The sequence below is a fragment of the Macaca fascicularis genome, chromosome 20, assembly GCF_037993035.2.
Source record: "Macaca fascicularis isolate 582-1 chromosome 20, T2T-MFA8v1.1".
Taxonomy (NCBI): Eukaryota; Metazoa; Chordata; class Mammalia; order Primates; family Cercopithecidae; genus Macaca; species Macaca fascicularis.
Window position 1 is genome coordinate 49,371,811 of NC_088394.1, and position 23,236 is coordinate 49,395,046.

The following is a 23,236-nucleotide window of genomic DNA, read 5'->3' on the forward strand; positions in this document are numbered from 1 at the left end:
ACTTTTTGATTGGGTTGTTTGTTTTTTTCTTGTAAATTTGTTTGAGTTCTTTGTAGGTTCTAGAAATTAGCCCTTTGTCAGATGAGTAGATTACACCATGCCCAGTGAATTTTTTTGTAATTTTAGTATAGAAAGGGTTTCACTGTGTTAGCCAGGATGGTCTGGGTCTCCTGACCTTGTGATCCGCCTGCCTCAGTCTCCCAAAGTGCTGGGATTACAGGTGTGAGCCACCGTGCCTGGCCTCACGTTTTTATTCTTAAAATTTTTATTTGATTCTTCATTATGTCTTCTATTTTACTTCTATTTTTCTACCTTTTCTTTTGATTCAAGCATTTATGTAATTGCTCACTGGTGCCATCTCATGGGATGTTCTTTAAAATTCTCTTGTTAGAGAGCCCTGGGTGGTGGGGTGAGCGTGGAAGTCTGCCTCCCTGCCCCCTCCTTACCTGAGGGTGGTGGGGATGGAGCCACATTTTTATTTTTTCCTGTGGTGTTTTCGTAGAGTTGGGTAGTTACTGTCTAAAAGTTTTCTGGCTTGTTAGGCTGATCTTTTACTGGGGCTTTTATTTATTTTCTTCTATTTCCATTACCATTTCCAGGTTGATTCTTCCTCAGCTCCAACTACAGAATACATGAGATGATAAAAACACCCAAGTCCCAGGGGCCCTAGCCAGCCTGCCTTTCTCCACCTTTCATAGTCATCTTATGTTTGTTTCAAATATAACTTCCACGATGGTTATCTACACTTAATAGGAGAAACAGAGAAAGGTGTTTACTCCATTTTGTCTGGAAGTGGAAGTCCTTTATTTTTATTTTTTAAACTATATTATTTTATTTAACAATCAGCAGTACATAGTAGTTTGACAAAGCAGAAAGTGCATGCATTTCCCGTCAGTGTTAACTTTGAACATCTGGCTGTCTCTCTCCATGCACATTTATGGAGATGAGTGTTGGGCATTGTAGTAAGGCAAAAAAAGAGATGAACAGATGAATGAATGAAGAGACAGAAAGAAAACTGGCATTGCTTAGTAATAAATAGGTTTAATAACAAAAAAATTAATGTTACTCGAATTTAAAAAGAAAAAGTAGAGAACTAAAGAAATTGCTGTTCTTTAAGAGAACTATATTGAACAAGAGAAAATTCTTGTTTTTGTAATATTTCTCTAAGAGTGAAAGAAAAAAGGTAAGACAGTTATGAGAGACTCACTGTGTTTGTGTCCACATGATTAGACATTCAACCTTGCTTACATTTATTCTCCCTCTCTTTTGTACTCTATGGACTGTTTTTTAAATTGTTGTAAGATTATTTTTACTTTGTCAAGATTTACTTGGCCGGGTGCGGTGGCTCAAGCCTGTAATCCCAGCACTTTGGGAGGCCGAGACGGGCGAATCACGAGGTCAGGAGATCGAGATCATCCTAGCTAACACGGTGAAACCCCATCTCTACTAAAAAATACAAAAAACTAGCCGGGTGAGGTGGCGGGCGCCTGTAGTCCCAGCTACTCGGGAGGCTGAGGCAGGAGAATGGTGTGAACCCGGGAGGCGGAGCTTGCAGTGAGCTGAGGTCTGGCCACTGCACTCCAGCCTGGGTGACAGAGCAAGACTCCATCTCAAAAAAAAAAAAAAAAAAAAAAGATTTACTTATTTAAGTGTTTGTTCTGGACCCATATTTATTCCTGTAACTGTTTTTCTCAATTTAACATCTAAAGCCTCATTATACCATGTGTTCTACATTGATCAACTAAGTGGTTCCAACCACCCTCTTGCAAGGACAAAAAAGAAAAATATGTCTGGTCTTAACAGCAATACAGTAAGCCAAGAAAGAAAAATAAAATGTATAAAGATTGGGGAAAAAAACAGCCCTCGTTACCATTCATCGTGTAGTAATTTTATTCCCTAGTTCTTCATTGTGATCCTTCCTTTTTTCTTGGGTGGGGTGGTGGATTTCAGTATCAAGTAGTTAAAATGTTCTTTTCTCAACCTGTGTCTTGAATAATGAGACGAAAATGTTCTTCTCTTTGTCTTTGCATGTTTGAGAATCCCTACTAAATTTATTAGCTCCATAATACATTTTTGTTCTCAGAGTAATTCATAGCTTTCCATCTCTCTTTATAAAAAAATCATGTTGGGTGGTATGTGTATTTCATTAAATTCATGTCCTTATTGAATTACTCTATAGTGCAAGCATTTTTAGAAGATTTCTTGTATTCTTCAGATCTTAGTTTTCCCAGAATGTGTTCATCCTTTGCTGTTTTTCATAGCATGTTCTTTCTCTCCTGTATTGTTGTCATTTCTGTGCATAATGATAATGACAGGATCCTTTTTAAAAAATACTATTGATCCTAACGTGGCTGGTTTTAGCCATTCCCCTAATTGGCTGTGATTAGTACAGATGGGTTCTTGTAGACACTCCTCCAAAACTATTCGTGACATTTGTCTTCTCTTCTAAGCTGCATCCAATGCATTTGATGTTGCATTCTCTGTTCCTTTTTAATAGCAGAGGCCTTGGGGTGGGGGAGAACCTGTCTAAGAAAACCTTTAGCTCTTTGTTGTAGACCTCAAAACTATTCTTTCCCCTCCCAAGTTTGAATAAATACTCCTGGGGTCTCATTCTCCCAACTCTACCTGTTGCCTCAAAAATTGGCAGGCCCCTGGCAGCCCCTCCCAGTGTACGCAGGAGAGTAGTGTATAAGGGCTTCTGCTCTCGATGGTGTATTTCCTTGACTTTTCTTCTCAAGCTGCCTACTCTACCTGCATCTCCCCATCTTTTAATAGTGCCTATTAAATGATGGCCCATCAGCATTGTTACTGTCATTCCTAAACTGATTTTCAAAGGATTCTTTTTTTTCTATCAGATAAATCATTTAGGAAGAGATTCATTTGAACATTCTTGTTTATAAGCTGAAGAAGGGTTTGCAAAGAGGAATAGTTTGAAGATTGACAAAAATGGGGATAATTTGTGAGAGTGAATGCCTGGAGAGTATCAGAGAACACCTAGAACACGCAATAAGAGGATACATAGAAGGGGAACTTTTCCTTTGAGACAGGAAGGGAAAGACATATGGCTGAAATGAGTGAATTTATATAGAGTTGGAATTTCCTCTCGATGGCTTCTTCTTCAGGTAACCACAAAGTCTGAGCACTGTCAAAAATACTTCGTGGGCCAGGCATGGACTCCTGGTGGATTGCCTGAGCTCAAGAGTTCGAGACCAGCCTGGACATCATGGTGAAACCCCGTCTCTACTGAAAATACAAAACAAGCTAGCCAGGCATGGTGGTGTGTGTCTATAATCCCATCTACTTGGGAGGCTGAGGCACAAGAACCACTTGAACCTGGGCGGTGGAGGCTGCAGTGAGCTGAGATCGTGTCACTGCACTCCAGCCTGCGTGACAGAGCAAGACTCTTATCTCCAAAAAAAAAAAAAAAAAAAAAAAGGGCATGGTGGCCAGTGCCTGTAATCCCAGCGCTTTAGGAGGTCTAGGCCGGTGGATCACCTGAGGTTAGGAGTTCAAGACCATACTGGCCAACATGGTGAAAAGTTGTCTCTACTAAAAATACAAAATGTTAGCCGGGTGTGGTGGTGGGCACCTGTAATCCCAGCTACTCAGGAGGCTGAGGCAGGAGGATAGCTTGAACCCAGGAGGTGGACGTTGCAGTGAGCCAAGATTGCACCACTGCACTCCAGCCTGGGCAACAAGAGTGAAACTCCATCTCAAAAAAAAAAAAAAAAAAAAAAAAAAAAAAAAAACCCAAAACTTTCTGTTTGGTTTCTCCTCCACCTTTCCTGTGACTATCAGCTTTACACACTGTGTCAGGAACACTTTCTGGATAGCTAATAGAGGGTGAATATGCTTATATTTTAGGAGCCAGTGACATTCAGGAATGTTGTTGTAGACTTTACTGAGGAGGAGTGGAGACAACTGAGCCCTCCACAGAGGAATCTGTACAGAGAAGTGGCGCTGGAGAACTGTAGGAATCTAATCTATGTGGGTAAGAGCCATTTTCTTTTGTAACTGAATATCTTCCTATTTGAAGGTCTTTGCTTCCTCAATTATTAACAGCCATGCGTCTTCATAGCATTTTACTCTGCTGGACTTATATAGTCCCCCAAACCAAAGGTTTTAAAGTCTAGTTGGCCCCCAAGACACAAGATGTTCCGAATACATTTTCCCCCAGGTAAATTGTCTTTATTTTTAAAGAGTTGATATTAGGAGCTTTCTGTACTAATCCTCCATTAAACCTCACAGTAGCCGTCATTCAGTGAGCCAAATACTAAGGGGTTAGGGCTGAATTTTCAGATATTTGTTATATCTTTCTTTCCCCATGGGTGGGCTGTCATCCCTTCAAAGCCAGTGTTATCTCCCAGCTGGAGCTAGAAGAGGAGTTGTGGAGGATGGGCTGGGCACCCCTAACAGTCACTTGTCCAGCTGAGAAATAGAAGCATGAAGTTCTTGGAATTGGTCAATGAAGAAGGTATTTCTTATAATGTTGTCTGAGGAATTCATCTCATAGTCACATCTGTTTTAACTTATTCTTTATCTTGCTATCCTATTAGTTTCTCCTTCATATTTCTCGGAGGAAGATGTGTTATTTCTTAACTAAGTTCACATTTCCTTTTGTTTTCAAACTTCCTTCCCTCCTTTTCTCACCCATCTCTTCCCGCTCGCCTCTGTTCTATGGCTTTGCAGGCATGATGACGCCTTCTCACTCCAGCATTCTCAGCTTTGTCTTGCACAGCCTCCTTTCTTTAGGCATTTAGCTTTTCATGACTCTTTCGCCCAATAAATAGAAATACACATACTGTACATTGTCAATCTCACTGCTTCAGAGCAAGATTTGGTTAAAACTTCCTAGAAAGGAGTTTAGCCACATGTATCAAGAGTTTTAATAATACCCTTTTAGTCATTCTTCTGACAGGACCCCTGTCTTGTAGATATCATAGAGGTCAACAGTGAGTCATGAACAGTTCTGTTCCCTTGGCATTGTAAGTAAGTGATTTCAATATCATGGCATTGTTTATGCAAATTATGAAATATCTAAACATTGAAAAATTATAATGTTATTAAAAACGTGATAGTCACAGAAATTTTCAATGATGTGGATAGTGCATTATGTAAAGAAAGATAGGAAATTTTAACTACACTTAAATTTAGCAATAGAGGGAAATATTTAAATCAAATAACACTTATTATATATTGACTCTCCTCCCACCTTTAAATGCAGTTATTATGATAGGCTATTCAGTGTAATTTTTCTCCTTATTTTCTACCCAGGCATTTCCTAAGACTTGCTATTTCTGTCCCTCCTTCCTACTTCAGTGTACTGACATCCTTGTGTATTTTGGCTCTTTTGCCCCCATTTGTTCAACAAACATTTATAGGGCACCATGCAGGAAAGGATCTAAAGGGAGCACTCCAAGATGTTGAGGATAGAGATTGCTGTTGAAGCTGCAAGTGATTTTTCTTTCCTTCTTTATTCTCTTTCATTTATTCTAAACTTTCCACAATGGGCATATTTTCATTTAAAAATCCAACAGAAAGAAACACTCTGTATGATATATACTGTTACCATGTGCATTTTTCCACAATGCCTTCCTGATTAAATTCTTTTTGCTTCTCAACCATTATTTTGGTTTCTAAAGACTGTCCTTCTACTGAAATTACTTATTCAGAGGCAACCATTAGATTTCTTCTAAAAATAGGCTAACCTTTTTCCAGCTTTCTTCATCTTCAGTCTTTCTGACATACTTTGCCATTTTGATTATTGACTTTGGGTATAATAAAAGTATATTGTGGAAATTTTAGAAAATACAAATAAGCAAAAACTAAAATTTGAAATCCGTGATCTCATGTCTTGGAGAGAGATAGCTCATGGGCATATGATATGTTTATTTATTATCTAATATCTAGAATAATCATTAGTCATATAAAATAACTGACAGGCATTTAATTTTATGGATTTATCATTACTGATTAAATTAGGTACCTGAGATTGAACATTTAGGTTATTGCCAATTTCTTCCTTTTATAAATGATACAGATTTAAACATCCTTGTAACTGTCTTGCACATTTGTTCCATCAGAGCTTAGTATAAAATTCTTAGAAAATGAACTTTTTGCAGCCAAGATGATAAATAATAATCACTTAAAGCTTTTGTTAACATGTTGTTGATTTTTTTTTCAGAAGGCCAATACTAGTTTGTTTCCTTATCCCTCAGTCATACCTGCATGTGACCTGGAACACGTTACAGTTCATGGTTTTACATTACATTTTTATTACTTCTGAATTTTTACATTTTTCAATGTAGTTACTGACCCTTTACTTTTTATGTTTTATAAATTGTCTGATCTTCTCATCAACCCATTTTTTCATTAATGTGAAAATATGTTTTCAGGATACAGATCTGCACTGTACAGTACTAATGCATTTGGCTCTTAAGGCAACTGAAACATGGCCAGTTCTCATTGGGATATGCTATGAGTATAAAATACACCCCAGAGTTTTTAGACTTAGTAAGAAAAGAAAGACTGTAAAATATCTCAATACTTATTATACTGAATCCCTGTTTAAATGATAATATTTTGGATATATTGGGTTGAATAAAATATATTCTTAAATTAATTTTACCTGTATTTTCTTACCTTTTTAAATGTGGCTACTGGAAGACTTAAAAATAAATGTGTGCATCACAGCACTTGTGGCTCACATTATATTTCTGTTGAAAAGCAGTGATACAAATAGTAGATTCCTGTATATTTTCACTACTTTTCTCTTTTAGCTTTTTTTGAGTTCATTATTATTACAAAAATAAAACATGCTTGATTAAAACATTCAAACCATATAGAAATTTAAAAAAATACAAATCCGCTATAAAAAATCTTTCATCTCGGCCAGGCATGGTGGCTCACGCCTGTAATCCCAGCACTTTGGGAGGCCAAGGCAGGTGGATCACGAGGTCAGGAGATTGAGACCATCCTGGCTAACACGGTGAAACCAGTCTCTACTAAAAATACAAAAAATTAGCCGGGCGTGGTGGCGGGAGCCTGTAGTCCCAGCTACGCGGGAGGCTGAGGCAGGAGAATGGTGTGAACCCGGGAGGCGGAGCTTGCAGTGAGCCGAGATCGCACCACTGCACTCCAGCCTGGGTGACAGAGCAAGACTCCGTCTCAAAAAAAAAAAAAAAATATTTCATCCCTCTGTAGTTCCAATGATAGCCAGTATTAAGCCATTGAGTACAGAATCTGGGATATGTTTTGCTTATCATAAGGTTTATGTGTGAAGCCACATTATCCCTAATTTTCTACCCTCAGCCTGCAGTTACCAGAGGACTGAAAACTCAGCCCTATCTTCTGTATTATTCCTTCCCTCTACCTAGGTTGTATAGGCCACTTAGCCCCATGGGGATTTCTAAATTTTGAAAAGTAATGGCCTTCTTTTTTTCAGAAAACAGCAATTTTATTATAATAGACAGTTTTTTTCTAATACAATAGTGAAACACTACTTATTTGTGTTAATGATACCAAGTTGAGTCTTCTACTCATCTGGGGCTTTGCTGATGCTAATCACGGTTATGCGCTGTTAAAAATGAAGCTCCTGCCTTTCCAAGAATTTGTCCTAGGCTCGAGCTAACTGCTAACTCAGTTGAAGTGATACTGTATTGGTGGTGACTCTATCTTGTGCATTGGTTTGTATGTTTAGTTTGTTTATTCCACAGGGATCTGTTGTTCAATGTGGTTGATTTAAATTCCAAGCTTTAATTTTGTAATTTAAACAACATACATGCACATGTGTGCTTGTAAAGACAGAAGTCTGCTATTGGTCAGAATCATATAGACTATGTCACAGATAAGGAAGCACCTGCTATTGGTTGTTTCATTACTATGGAGAAGACCTTGCCACCTAAGTGAAACAGTTAAGGGATAGGTTTAGGATGCAGATTTGCCACTATTGCACAAGAGAAATCCCAGGTTCTATGTGGGCGATGGGAATTTGGATTGAGCTGATAAGGGTCAGTCTAGGAAAATTTCCCCTAACATTCTTCAGATTTTTCTTATTGCATCCTTCACAACTTGTCTCAGTTATTGGTCGAATCTATTTTTTTTCTTCCTGATTTGAGATCCCATCTTTATCAAGTACTGTATTTCCATTAATTGATTCAATAAATGTGTAATGAGTCTTGTGTCTGGAGATGTAACAGTGAAGAAGACCTAAAAAGTACTTTCTTTGAAAGAGCTTACATTTGATCTAGGGTAAAGGGGTGCAAAAATATGGAGGAGACAAACAATAAATAGAACGTTAGGTAATGATGACAGCTTTGGTGAAAACAAAACGGGATATTGTGAGAAAGTGACTACAGTGAATGACTACTTAAGACTGGGTGGTAAGGGAGGGCTTTTTCAGATGGTATCATTTAAGGTGAAGCATGAATGACAGAAAGGACCCGGCCCTTCAAAAACCTGGTATAAGAGTATTTCAGATGCTAAGGCAAGAGTAAGCTTGGTGAGGGTGGTACTAGACTGCTAAGGAGTGAGATCCGGCCGGGCGCGGTGGCTCACGCCTGCAATCCCAGCACTTTGGGAGGCTGAGGTGGGCGGATCATGAGGTCAGGAGATCGAGACCATCCTGGCTAACACAGTGAAACCCCGTCTCTACTAAAAATACAAAAAAAAAAAAAAAAAAAAAAAAAAAAAAAAATTAGCTGGGCGTGGTGGTGGGCGCCTGTAGTCCCAGCTACTCTGAAGGCTGAGGCAGGAGAATGGCGTGAACCCGGAAGCGGAGCTTGCAGTGAGCCGAGATCGCGCCACTCCAGCCTGGGCGACAGAGCGAGACACCGTCTCAAAAAACAAACAAACAAACAAACAAACAAAAAACTAAGTGAGATCCAAGAGATAGAGAGGGATTGGGTCTCATAGAGCTATAAGAATCCAGGTGAGGATCTGAGATAGGAGGGCAACATCTGGATTATGGGGAGCAAGAAGATCCTCAGGAGACCTTTTGGGGTAGTCTAAGCAAAAGATGGTGAGGGCCAGGGCAAGAGTGGTGGAAGTGAAGACAGAGATAAATAGAGTTAAGATACAACAGGGCAGGATTTGATAAAGTTGACAAGAGTCTTCAATTATTAAATGTAAGAGGTAAGCTAAGGAAGGGATATAATACTTATAAGGTTTCGGTTTGAGTAACTGTGGGGATAGTAGTGAAATTGACAGAAATGGGGAAGAACATAAGAACATGTTTGGGGGAGCTGCAAATCAAGAATTCTGTTTTGCACATGTTAAGTGTGAGATGTTCATTGTACATCTGTATGAGTGTGTCAGATAAACAGTTGGGTAAAAGGCCAGAGTTCAGGAAAGGAGCAGGCGTGGAGGTGAATTTGGAAGTCCTTGTGATATAGATGATAATTATAGCCACAGTACTGGATGCTGAATGAAGTAAAGAGATAAGAGGGATTCCAGGACAGACCTGTGGGTCAGCCCATTTGCTTGGACCTTCTGTTATTCTGGGTTACCTATAATCACTAGCTAAGTTTCTCGACATTATTTCTTTTGGATATTTATGCGTATATTTACCTTTCACCTGATTAAAAAACCTGCAGAAGATTTGCATGGCACCTCAACATCTCCTGTAATTTCAGGGCTCTTTATGACCTGGCCTTCCATAATCTAACCCTTTTCCATCTTAGCCAATCATCCTGACATCCTCTGTGGATACACTTACTTGTGTTTGAGCCTGTTATGTGTCTTTCATCTTTTTCTGTTGTCTTAGAGTTGAATTTAGATTCCATTTTCCTCATGAAACATTTGACTTCTTCAGTCCAAACAGACCACTCACATCTCTAAACTATTACTGTAGTTACAGTCTTACATTTAAATACTAACTATTTTTTATTTTTACAGATTATAATAAACATGCTTTCTTTTCAATCCAAAATAAAAGTTATTTGAGTTAAGTATACACGTGGCTTACAATCATATGTAGAAAAGTTCAATATCACTGATCATTAGAGAAATACAAATCAAAATAACAATGAAAAACTATATCTAAATGAACTAAGCATCCTTTAAAAAGGCAGAAATGGTTGGAATAGGTTAAAAACAACAAAACTACATGCTGCTTTTAAGAAATTAACTTTAAACATAAATTCACAAATACTATAGACAAACATGTTTGAAAAAGATACGGCATGCTCATCTTAAAAGAAAGCTGGAGTGGCTATGTTAATAACAGGCAAAGTAGATTTCAGAGCAAAGAATATTGCTAGAGGTAAAGAAAGAAAAATGATATAATCATCTCAATCGATGCAGAAAGGCATTTGACAAAATTTAACATCAATTCCTGCAAACAGTATTAGAAAGCACCTTCCTGAATCCAATCAAGGACATATAAAAATAAAAGCTACAGTTAACAGCAACTGACATTATTCTTAATAGTCAAAGAATGAATGCATTCCCCCATGGTTAAAAAAAAAAATGGATGCCTCTGTTCTATTCAATAGTATTGGAGTTTCTAGCCAATGCAATAAGGAAAGCAGAAGAAATAAAACACATGGAGAATGGCAGGAAGAAGTAAAACTGCCTTTATTTGCAGATTATGTGATTGTCTACATAGAAAATCCCATGGAATTTACAGACAGGCTGCCTGGCTTAGTGTTAAAGGTGTGCCCAACACATACCCAGAGGCCCTTGGCAAAAACTGAGAGACTTTGCTTCCCAGTGTTTAGGGAAATCTCTCCAATAGTTTGCTGACCACTAAGTGAACTGATCCAGTACTTCAGTACAACAAAAAATACAGACTTTACAGATTTATTTCAGAAATGTTACTAAAACGATGCTAAATAATCACAATAACAAAACCTGGGGCAGGTGGGCAAATCTGATTTCCAGAGTTGCCATGTAACTTAAAGTGTCCAGTTTCCAACAAAAATATATTAAGAAGCATGCAAGTAAATAAGAATATATGGCCCAAAGGGTGAAAAGCAGTTAGTAGAGAATTGTTCTTGAGGAAATCCAGACATTGGGCTGACTAGACAAAGACTAAGTTGGCTATTTTAAATCAGTTATTTCAAAGAGCTAAAGGAAACCATGTCAGAAGAACTATAGGAAAGTATGAGTGCAGTGTCTCAGAAAATAGTAAATATTGGATCAGGAAAAATAATCAGTACTAGGCCTCATACGTGGGTGATGAAATAATCTGTACAACACCACCCCCATGACATAAATTTGCCTATGTAACAAACCTGCACATGTATCCCTGAACTTAAAGTTTAAAAAAAAATAGAAAATTTTTTTTAAAGAACAAAATAGAAAATCTGGAGTGGACAAGCACAATAACTGAAAAAAAAAAAAATTCACTAGATTGGCTAAATAGCAGAGTTGAACAGTCAGAAAAAGAATTAGGGAACTTAAAGTTAGGTCAATTGAAATTATATAGTTAGAGTAACAGAAAGAAAAAGATAATGATGAAAACTTCCAAAATTTGATTTTTTAAAAACACCAAAAGCTCAAAAAATTCCAGAAAGTATAAATTCAGAAATACATCATGATAAAAAATTTGATAGACTTAACATCAAAGTATGTTCTCCAAACACAATGGAATAAAATTGGGAAACAATGATAGAAGAAAATTAGAGAAATTCACAAATATGTAGAAATTAACCAACATGCTACTCAAAGAACAGTAGGTCAAAAAAGAAATCACAAAGGAAATTAGAAAATACCTAGAGATGAAGAAAAAGAAAACACAACAAAACCTATGGGATGCAGCTAAAGCAGTGCTCAGCGTGAAACACAGCTGTAAGCACCTATATGAGGAATAAATCACCAAAATTTCACTACAAGAAAGTAAAAAAGAAAGACCAACTAAACTCAAAGCAAATGGAAGGAAATAGTAAAGATTAGAGTAGAAGTAAATACATTGGAGAATGGGAAAATGTAGAGAAAATCAACAAAGTAATACTTTGTACTTTGTAAAGATTAGGAGAATTGACAAACTTATAGTTAGACTCACCAAGAAAAGTAGAGAGAGCAAAAAAAGAGAAGGAAGGGGAGACAGAGATGGAGAGAGAGAGAGAGAAAATATTCAGTTATTACAACTGGGCATAAAAGGACATTGCTGCTGACCTTAGATAAATAAAAGGATTATGAGGAAATAAAATTAACAATTGTATTACAACAAATTAGATAACATAGATGAAATGGAAAAATTTCTAGAAACACAAACTACCAAAGTTGACTAAAGAAGTAATAGAAACTTGATTCATGTATTTTGAAAAAGTTTGGCAGTTTTTTTTTTAAAGAAATATGATCTGATCATTCCATTCTTAAGGATTTAGCCAAGAACATTATATGTTCATACAAAGATTCATATATTAATGTTCATTGCAACTTTATTTTAATAGCCAAAAAGTGAAAACAACCCAAATTTCTATCAACAATTGAATGGATATGTTATGTTCATACTTATTATTAAGCAATAAAAAAAGAATGAATCATTGATCAACGCTACAATATAGATGAATCTGAAAATAATTATGCTGGATGACAGAAGACAGAAAAAAGTACACACAATGCATGATTTCATTTATATACATTTTAAAGAATGCAAAATTTCACAGAAAGCAGATCAGCGATTATCTGGAGTTAAAGAGTGGGACAGGGATGAGTGGGAAGAAGGAATTACAGAGACACACAAGGAAAGTTTTTGGGATGATTGAAATGTTTTTATTGTCCTGATGGTTTCACAGATATATACATAGAGCAACCTATCAAACATTTTAATTATGTTCACTTTATTGTATTTCTTTTGTGCTTCAATAAAGCTGTTTAAAAATGACATATGCGGCCAGGCGCGGTGGCTCACACCTGTAATTCCAACACTTTGGGAGGCTGGAGAAAGGCGTGAACCCGGGAGGTGGAGCTTGCAGTGAGCCGAGATCGCGCCACTGCACTCCAGACTGGGCGACAAAGCGAGACTCCGTCTCAAAAAAAAAAAAAAAAAAAAAAAAAAGACATATGCATGATTTAATCAGTAGCTATAGAAATGCTCATTTTTAACTGACCTTTTGGAAACCATCAAATGTATGTTGAATATGGGTGTCTGTGCCTGTTTTAAGGTTTTTCATTTCTCTCTCTTTTTTTTTTTAAGAGGCAGTCTTGCTCTGTCACTCAGACTGTAGTGCAGTGGTGTGATCTTAGCTCACTGCAACTTCCGCCTCCCAGGTTTAAGGGATTCTCCTGTATCAGCCTCCCGAGTAGCTGGGATTACAGGCGCCTGCCACCACGGTGGCTAATTTTTTGTATTTTTAGTGGAGATGGGGCTTCACCATGTTGGCCACGCTGGTCTCAAACTCCTGTCCTCAGGTGATCCGCCCGCCTCGGTCTCCGAAAGTGCTGGGATTACAGGTGTGAGCCACCTTGCTCAGCCTCATTTCTCTTCTTAGTAAAGCATTGTCCAAGTAAAATCTCTGTATCATAATATCCATCTATCAGACACTGTCTTCATCCTTTGAATCATGGAACTTTTATCCTCAATTGGCCTAGATTATTGTACCAATTTCTCAGCCACTTTTCCTGTGTTCCTTTGCTTTAGTTTCATATGTATTTTATTTTGGCACTAGAAATGATAAGAAAGCTAGGGCCTCCTGAGGGCAGGATTATATGAGATTTCAAATAACTTCAATAGAGATAATGATAAAGGAAACTATAGAAGATAAACAATTGATAAGAAGTAGGGGAATACTGCCACCTTTGGACTAGAGAGAATAGTTATCTTCATTTTTCTTTCGTTATGCCTTTTTGTGAATCTTGAACTTAATAAAAATATTTCTCGCGGGCTGATATCATGCCTTTTTAAAATACACTTTTATTTTAAGTTCAGGGGTACATGTGGAGGCTTGTTACATGCCTATGTAACATACATACCTATGTAACGTGTCATGGGGGTTTGTTGTACAGATTATCTCATTACCCAGGTATTAAGTCTAGTATCCGTTAGTTATTTTTTTTATTCTCTCCATGTGTTCTCATCATTTAGCTCCCACCTATAAGTGAGAACTTGCAATGTTTCATTTTCTGTTCCTGCGTTTGTTTGCTAAGGGTAATGGGAAGACAACCTAGGCAATACCATTCAGGACATAGGCACGGGCAAAGATTTCATGATGAAGATATCAAACACAATTGCAACAAAAGCAAAAATTGACAAATGGGATCTAATTAAACCGAAGAGTTTCTGCACAGCAAAAGAAACTATCATCAGACCGAACGGGCAACATACAGAATGGGAGACAATTTTTGCAAACTATGCATCTAGTGAAGGTCTAATGTCCAGCATCTATACAGAACTTCAAACTTCCTAAAGAAAACCAAACCACCCCATTAAAAAGTGGACAAAGGACATGAACAGATACTTCTCAAAAGAAGAGACGTTTCTTTCCCATCTTGCAAGATGGTGGGTGAAAAAGTTGAGAAGCCAGATACTAAAGAGAAGAAACCCGAAGCCAAGAAGGCTGATGCTGGTGGCAAGGTGAAAAAGGGTAACCTTAAGGCTAAAAAGCCCAAGAAGGGGAAGCCCCATTACAGCCGCAACCCTGTCCTTGTCAGAGAAATTGGCAGGTATTCCCGATCTGCCATGTATTCCAGAAAGGCCATGTACAAGAGGAAGTACTCAGCCGCTAAATCCAAGGTTGAAAAGAAAAAGGAGGAGGAGCTTCTTGCAACTCTTATAGAACCAGTTGGTGGTGACAAGAACGGCGGTACCCGGGTGGTTAAACTTCGCAGAATGCCTCGATATTATCCTACTGAAGATGTGCCTCGAAAGCTGTTGAGCCATGGCAAAAAAAAAAACCCATCAGTCAGCACTGAGAAAACTGCAAGCCAGCATTACCCCTGGGACCATTCTGATCATCCTCACTGGACGCCACAGGGGCAAGAGGGTGGTTTTCCTGAAGCAGCTGGCTAGTGGCTTGTTACTTGTGACTGGACCTCTGGTCCTCAATTGAGTTCCTCTACGAAGAACACACCAGAAATTTGTCATTGCCACCTCAACCAAAATCGATATCAGCAATGTCAAAATCCCAAAACATCTTACTGATGCTTACTTCAAGAAGCAGCAGCTGCTGAAGCCCAGACACCAGGAAGGTGAGATCTTCGACACAGAAAAAGAGAAATAGGAGATTACGGAGCAGCACAAGATTGATCAGAAAGCTGTGGACTCACAAATTTTACCAAAAGTCAAAGCTGTTCCTCAGCTCCAGGGCTACCTGCAATCTGTGTTTGCCCTGACGAATGGAATTGATCCTCTCAAACTGGTGTTCTAAATGTCTTAAGAACCCATTAAATAGCTAACTACAAAAAAAAAAAAAAAAAAAAGAAGAGATGTCTTATGAATTATAAGTAAAAATTCTTTGAGGTTCTTCATTTTTTAACTTTCATTCCAAAGCTTGACAGATTTACCACTATAGTATCTTGCTTTAGAATAACTTGTGTAATTGCCCATGAAATTCCCAATTTTTTAGTTAACTATATTTAAAAATCTACATAAATATGCATGTAGCAAATGACTCTTATTTAGTTATTCAGAAATTCTACAATAATTTTAAATATAACACCATCTCATGGATGTATTAATATAGGATCAGAAATATTTTTTGTGTATGTTTCATCCACAGTTGAATAAGACTCCATATATCTGAGTACTCCAGGACTTTAATAATTTAATAAGAATGTATAGACATTGCGGGCATAGGCCATGCTTCCCTTTTGTCCACAGTCACTGACACGTTTTCTTATAACTTGTGTACAACAGGTTCCCCACCTTTCCTTAAGAACTCTTATCTTTTAGGGAGGTACACAATTATTATTTACTAATTTCTACACTCTTTATAACTGTGTTTTCGGTGTTTTGTTGTTTTTACAAGTAGTGTCATTATGTTTTAAAAATTCTAGAGAATGGGAACACCTGTGTCTCTTGCCCCTTCCTTTGATTCATTCATTTAGTCATGCAGTAAATATTTGAGTGCCACCTGAATGACAGGAGCCCTTCAGGAAATATGGTTATGAAGCTACACAGGTAAAGCCACCATCCAGATGAAGCATATTTTCTAATGAGAGACAATATACAGTAAGCAAGTAAATAATTGGAAATAATTGGATATGTGATAAAATTTTTGGTAGTAATAAGTGCAAAGGAGAAAAAGAAAGCAGAGTGAAGAGATTGGGTATGGCAGAGGGGCTTTTTTGTTTGTTTGTTTGTTTGGCTAAAGTGTTCTGGGAAGTGCTTTCTAAAGAGATACTTCAGCATAGACTAGAATTAAGTAAGTGAAGGAACCAAGGGAAAATCTAGGAGAAGAGTAAGCAATGTCAGAAGGCCAGAATAGAGGAGAGTGAGCAGCGCAAGAGGAAATGAGTATCAAAGTGCATAGACACCAGAACCCTGCAAGCATTTGAATTTTGTTCCAAGTGGTATAGAAATTTTGCCATTAGATCTGAGTTCTACATTAAACGATCACAATAGCTGCTGTGTGAAGAATAGGCTGCAGGGAGGCAAGAACAGAAGTAAATGAAAACCAATTAAACTATTCTAATTATTCCAGGCAAGTGGTAATTATAGCTTGGTTAAGGATGCGAGTGTCAGAAATAGTGAAAAGTGGCAAGATTGGGAATATATATTAAAGTTACAGCAAATAGGATTTGTTCATGGCTTGGCTATGCAGGGGTATGGGAAAGTGGAAAGAATTGTAGTTTTTAAGTATTTTTGTCTCAGCAGCTAGAAGCTGACATCAGCTGAGATGGGTAGGACTAAAGGAGGAAAATGTTAGTGGAAATGGATGGCTGTAATCAAGAATTTGTTTGGGAGCATATTAGGCATAAGAGATTTCAGTGGAAATTTTGAGTTTTGGTGGGAATTCAACAATGGAATACAGGGAAGGAAAGATAAATTTGGGGCGTGTTCTGTTCATATACATGCTATCTAACTAATGCCTGTGACCAGATGGAATCACTTATTAACATGAATGTGAATAGCAGAAAGATCATTAACAGGAACTAAAGGTTAATGTTTTCTTATGTTAGGAGGTTGGGTGAAAGAAAAAGAACAAGCCCAGCAAAGTGCCTGAGAAGGAAGGTATGAAAACTTGGAGAGTATTATATCTGCCTCCTGTTCCCCTTTCCTCTTTCCTTTAAATGAAGGATAAAGACACAGGGATGTCTTTGGCCTATGGATGTCCAGTTGCACCATCACCATTTACTGAAAAGGCTATCCTTCTTCTATTGAGTTGCTTTTGCAATTTTGCCATGTCAAGTACTGCCAACAAATTTAAGAGGAAAAGAGTTGTCCATTAGATTTCTCAAGGTGGAGGTCACTTGCGACCTTGGCAAAAATGATGAGTTGTGGGGATAAAAATCTTACAGTAGATTCAAGAGAATTGAGAGATGAGTCATATAATTTTTTTTCTACAAAGGGAAGTGGGGTAAAAAATTGATAACTTGGATTAATACAGAGAGGTGCATATGTATGTGTGTGTTTGTGCATGCACACCTGTGTGTTTTGGTGGAGATAGTACATACAGCATGCTTGTGAGGTGATTGGAATGGTGCAGGAAGAGAAAAAAATGAAGATGCCAGAGAAAGGGAAACTATTATAGAAACAAAGTATTTGAGCGAGTGAAAGGGGATGGGATGTAGTGAACAAGCATTATCAAAGGCCTTTAATACATTGTAGCAGCAAAGAATAGGTGTATTCTTATGTATACATGAGAATGTATACATACAAATAAATGTGGAGATATATACACACACATATATATGTATATTCCTCTTAACAGACTGAGAAAAGCTGTATGATCTTATCAACAGATGCAGAAAAAGCTTTGAACAAAATTCAGCACCGCTTGTAATTAAAATATCTAAAGAAACCCACTCAACTACAAATAGACGGGAACTTCCTTAACCAAATAAAGTATGTGTATGATGTCTGTGGCTAATGTTAGAATTAATGGCAAGAGACTTAAGTATTTGCCTTCTAAGATTATTAAGAAGTCAAGGCCAGGCATGGTGGCTCAAGCTTGTAATCCCAGCACTTTGGGAGACTGAGGTGGGCAGATCACGAGGTCAGGAGTTCAAGATCAGCCTGACCAACTTGTTGAAACCCCGTCTCTGCTAAAAATGCAAAAAATTAGCTGGGCGTGGTGGCAGGCACCTGTAATCCTAGCTACTCAGGAGGCTGAGGCAGGAGAATCCCTTGAACCCGGGAAGCGGAGGTTGCAGTGAGCCGAGATCATGCCACTGCACTCCAGCCTGGGCAACAGAGTGAGACTCTGTCTCAAAAAAAAAAAAAAAAAAAAGTCAAATATGTCCTCTCTAACTCCTCATACTCAACATCATACTGGAAGTCTTAGCCAGGGAAATAAGACAAGAAGAAAAATTATATAGATTGGAAAGGAAGAAACCAATTTTTATTCATAAATGAAATGATGGTCTATGTAGGAAATTGAAATGAATGTAACTTCTGGACCTAAGTGGGTAAGTATAACATACAAAAGTCAATTGTCATATGTAACAAAAAAGAGCAATAGAACAATTAAAATTTGAAATTTAATTTAGAAAACATTATTTAAAACAGTACACACACAAAGAAATGAAGTATTGAGGTATAAAGCTGAAACATTACTTTAGTGTCTGTATGTGAAATACTACAAAACACTGATGATGGAAATCAAAGAAGATCTGATTAAATGGAAAAGTAGTCAATATTCATATAGTGGAGGAATTGATATTGTTAAAATGCCAATTCTTTCAAACTTGTGCTATAGATTCAACACAATCCTAATCAAAATTCAGGAAAGCTATTTTGAAGATATTGGCCAACTTATTCTAAATTTTTTTATAGAAAGGTAAAAGACCAATGCAACATTAGAGAAGAACAAAGTGATAGGACTTGCATTACCTGACATTAAATACATCACAATGTTCTATAAATCTAAAGCAATGAAGGCATCATGGTATTGGTGAAAGAACAGACATGCAGATCAATGCGACAGAATAGAAAGTCCAGAGACAGACTCACAAATATAGTCAACTGAGATATATATGTGTGTGTGTGTCTGTATATATATACACACATATCTATATATACACACACATATCTACACATATATATACACACACACATATATATCACAAAGGCAATTCAATGAAGAGAAGACAGTCTTCTCAAGTGCTGCTGAAACAATTAGACATACATACGTCCTCTCCCCTAAAAAATGAACCTAGACACACATCTTATACCTTACACAAAATTAACTCAAAATGTGTTATAAATTAAATGTAAAATGCAAAGCTATACCACTTGTAGAAGAAAATGCAGGAGGAAATCTATGTGACCTTGTTGGATATTTGTACCTTGATGAAATTTTAAGTACAACCCCATGAAACAAAAAATTGACAAAAGCTTTATTAAAAGAAAAAAACCCTTTTTACTTTGTGAAATATTATGTTAAGAAGGTCAAATGGCAAGTCATAGACTGAGAATATATTTTCAAATCACAAAGGACTTGGGTTCAAAACATACAAATGACTCTTAAAATTCAACAATAAGAAATTAAGCAACCTAACTATAAAATGAGGAAAAAAACGCCAGACGTGGTGGCTCATGCCTGTAATCCCAGCACTTTGGGAGGCCGAGGCGGACGGATCACGAGGTCAAGCGATCGAGACCATCCTAGCTAACACGGTGAAATCCCGTCTCTACTAAAAATACAAAAAAATAGCTAGGCATCATGGCGGGTGCCTGTAGTCCCAGCTACTTGGGAGGCTGAGGCAGGAGAATGGCGTGAACCCAAGAGGCGGAGCTTGCAGTGAGCCGAGATCAGGTCACTGCACTCCAGCCTGGGAGACAGAGTGAGACTCTGCCTCAGGAAAAAAAAAAAAAAGAGAGAAAAAAACAGTTGATCTTTGACAAAGTTGCAAAAGCAGCTCAATAGAGGAAGGATAGCCTTTTCAGTAAATGGTGGTGGTGCAACTGGACATCCATAGGCCAAAAAAATTGAACCTCAGCCTGAACCTCACATTTTTACAAAAATTAACTAAAAAATTGATTATGTACTTACATGCAAAACTAAAACTACCAAACTTCAGAAAAAATAGGAAAACGACTTTGCATCTAGGGCTAAGTAAATAGCTCTGTTATTTTACACCAAAAGCATGAACCATTGAAGGGGAAATGGGGAAAATTGCAAGTTGGACTCCATCAAAATTAAAAGTGTTTGCTCTTTGAAAGACTATGAATAGAAATAAAAATAATTACAGACCACTAAAAATATTTGCAAGCCAATATTCACAAAGGAACTCATGTATAGAATATATAACAAACTCTAAAACCACAGCAGAAAAACAAATAATCCAATTAGAAAATGTGAAAAGGACATGAAGAGATATTTCACTTAAGAGGATATTCAGATGGCAGGTAACCTATTGGGGAAAAACCCCACCCACAATATTTATCGTGGGTTCTTTTCTATTTCCTAAGCATCTCGGCTGGTTTGAGAAATAAAGGGAAAGAGTACAAGAAAGAGAAATTTAAAGCAGGATGTCCGGGGGAGACATCACATGTTGGCAGGTTCCGTGATGTTCCCCAAGCCGTAAAACCAGCAAGTTTTTATTAGTGATTTTCAAAAGGGGAAGGAGTGTATGAATAGGGTGTGGGTCACAGAGATCACATGCTTCACAAGGTAATAAAATATAACAAGGCAAGTGGAGGCAGGGCAAGATCACAGGACCACAGGATGGGGCAAAATTAAAATTGCTAATGAAGTTTCAGGCACGCATTGTCATTGATAACATCTTATCAGGAGACAGGATTTGAGAGCAGACAGCCTGTCTGACCAAAATTTATTAGGTGGAAATTTCCTCGTCCTAATAAGACTGGGAGCGTTACGGGAGACCAGGACTTATTTCATCCCTTTGGCTTTGACCGTAAAAGGTGGCCACCCCCACGGGGGCAGTTCATAGGCCTACCCTCAGGAGCGCATTCTCTTTCTCAGGGATGTTCCTCGCTGAGAAAAAGAATTCAGCAATATTTCTCCTATTTGCCTTTGAAAGAAGAGAAATATGGTTCTGTTCCATCCGGCTCACCAGCAGTCAGTTTAAGGTTACCTCCCTTGTTCCCTGAACATCGCTGTTACCCTGTTCTTTTTTCAAGGTGCCTAGATTTCATATTGTTCAAACACACATGCTCTACAAACAATGTATGCAGTTAACGCAATCATCACAGGGTCCTGAGGCGACATTCATCTTCCTCAGCTTACGAAGATGACAGGATTAAGAGATTAAAGTAAAGACAGGCATAGGAAATCACAAGGGTATTGACTGGGGAAGTGATAAGTGTCCATGAAATCTTCACAATTTATGGTCAGAGATTGCAGTAAAGACAGGCGTAAGAAATTATAAAAGTATTAATTTGGGGAACTAATAAATGTCCAGGAAATCTTCACAATTTATGTTCTTCTGCCGTGGCTTCAGCTGGTCCCTTCGTTCGGGGTACAACAGTAACCAGGTGAAAAGATGTTCCATATCATTAGCCTTTAGGTAAATGCATTAAAATGACAATAAGATATCATTACCTATCACAATAAAAAATAGTAACAATAAAATGTTGGCAAGGATGTGGAGAAACTGGATCACCCATACATTATTGATGAGTTTGGCAATTCCCTACAAAGATAAAATGTTCTATACCTTGACTGCATCAACTTAAATATCAAGTTGTGATATTGTACCATAGTTTTACAAGTGTTATCATTGGGGGAAACTCAATAAAGGCTACAGAGGATCTGTAGGAAGTTATATTTCCTACAACTTCATGTGAATCTACAAAATTTTATCTCAAAATAAAAATTTGATTTTTAAAGTGGGCAACATATCTGAAGAGACACTTCATCAAAAAACATATACAGGCTGGTCGCTGTGGCTCACATCTGTAATCCCAGCCCTTCAGGAGGCTGAGGCAGGCGGATCACGAGGTCAGGAGATCGAGACCATTCTGGCTAACATGGTGAAACCCCATCTCTACTAAAAATACAAAAAATTAGCCAGGCGTGGTGGCAGGCGCCTGCAGTCCCAGCTACTCAGGAGGCTGAGGCAGGAGAATGGAGTGAACCTGGGAGGCGGAGCTTGCAGTGAGCCAAATTCACACCACTGCACTCTGCGTGGGCCACAGAGAGAGACTCTGTTTCAAACAACAACAACAACAACAACAACAAAACAAAGATATACAGATGACAAATCAGTATATAAAAATTTGCTAAATATCATTTTTTGGGAAATTCAAATGAAATCAACAATGAAGATACCACTACACACCTATCACAATTGTTAAAATCCAAAATCAGGAAAATTGCAATTGCTATTAACAGTTAATCTGTGGGGTGCTGAAAACTCTCATGTATTGCTTGTGGGAAAGCAAAATAGTACAACCACTTAGGACAGCAGTTTGGCAGCTTCTTACAAAGTAAAACATAGTCTCATCACATGATCCAACAATAGTGTCCCTAGGTATTTGCACACTGATTTGAAAACTTACCTGTGCACAAAACCTGTACACAAATGTTTATAGCAGCCATATTCATATTCACCCAAAACTGGAAGCAAATAAGATGATGTTCAATAAGTGAATGCGTAAACAAACTACAGTACATTTCTACAATGGAATACTAGTCATTAACAAAAAGGAGCATAATGCAAAACATAGATGAATATCAAATGCATATTTCTAGGTGAAACAAGGAAGTTTGAAAAACTTACATGCATAAGTTATTGGAATGATTGATTCCATTTATATGATATTCTGGAAAAGGCAAACTATAAAGATCATTGTTTGCCAGAGATTTGGAGGACAAAAGAAAGATAAAGCCTGGGTGCGGTGGCTCACGCCTGTAATCCCAGCACTTTGGGACGGGGAGGTGGGTGAGTTGTCTGAGGTCGGGAATTTGAGACCAGCCTTGCTAATGTGGTGAAACCCCATCTCTACTAGAAAAAAAAAAAATTAGCTGGGCATGGTGGCACACACCTGTAGTCCCAGCTACTTGGGAGGCTGAGGCAGGAGAATTTCTTGAACCCAGGAGGCAGAGGTTGCTGTGAGCCAAGATGGCACCATTGCCCTCCAGCCTGGGCGACAGAGCAAGACTCCATCCGGCCTGGGCAGCTTGGTGAAACCTGGTCTCTCTCGTGTGTGTTGGAGTTTTGCTCT

The 23,236-nt window shown here is 37.9% G+C and overlaps 1 protein-coding gene and 1 pseudogene across 3 annotated transcripts in view; both read left to right on the top strand.

The window, feature by feature from the left end:
* Window positions 1–23,236, top strand: part of RBL2 (RB transcriptional corepressor like 2) — a 132,503-nt gene that overhangs the window by 12,716 nt on the left and 96,551 nt on the right. For all 3 annotated transcript variants that reach the window (XM_015442990.3, XM_074026684.1, XM_074026686.1), the window contains exon 2: window positions 3,865–3,991. In XM_015442990.3, the coding sequence (XP_015298476.3) occupies window positions 3,986–3,991 (6 nt within the window). In that variant the 5' untranslated portion in view covers window positions 3,865–3,985. The remainder of the gene's footprint in view (window positions 1–3,864; window positions 3,992–23,236) is intronic.
* Window positions 14,421–15,366, top strand: LOC107128400 (large ribosomal subunit protein eL6 pseudogene; annotated as a pseudogene).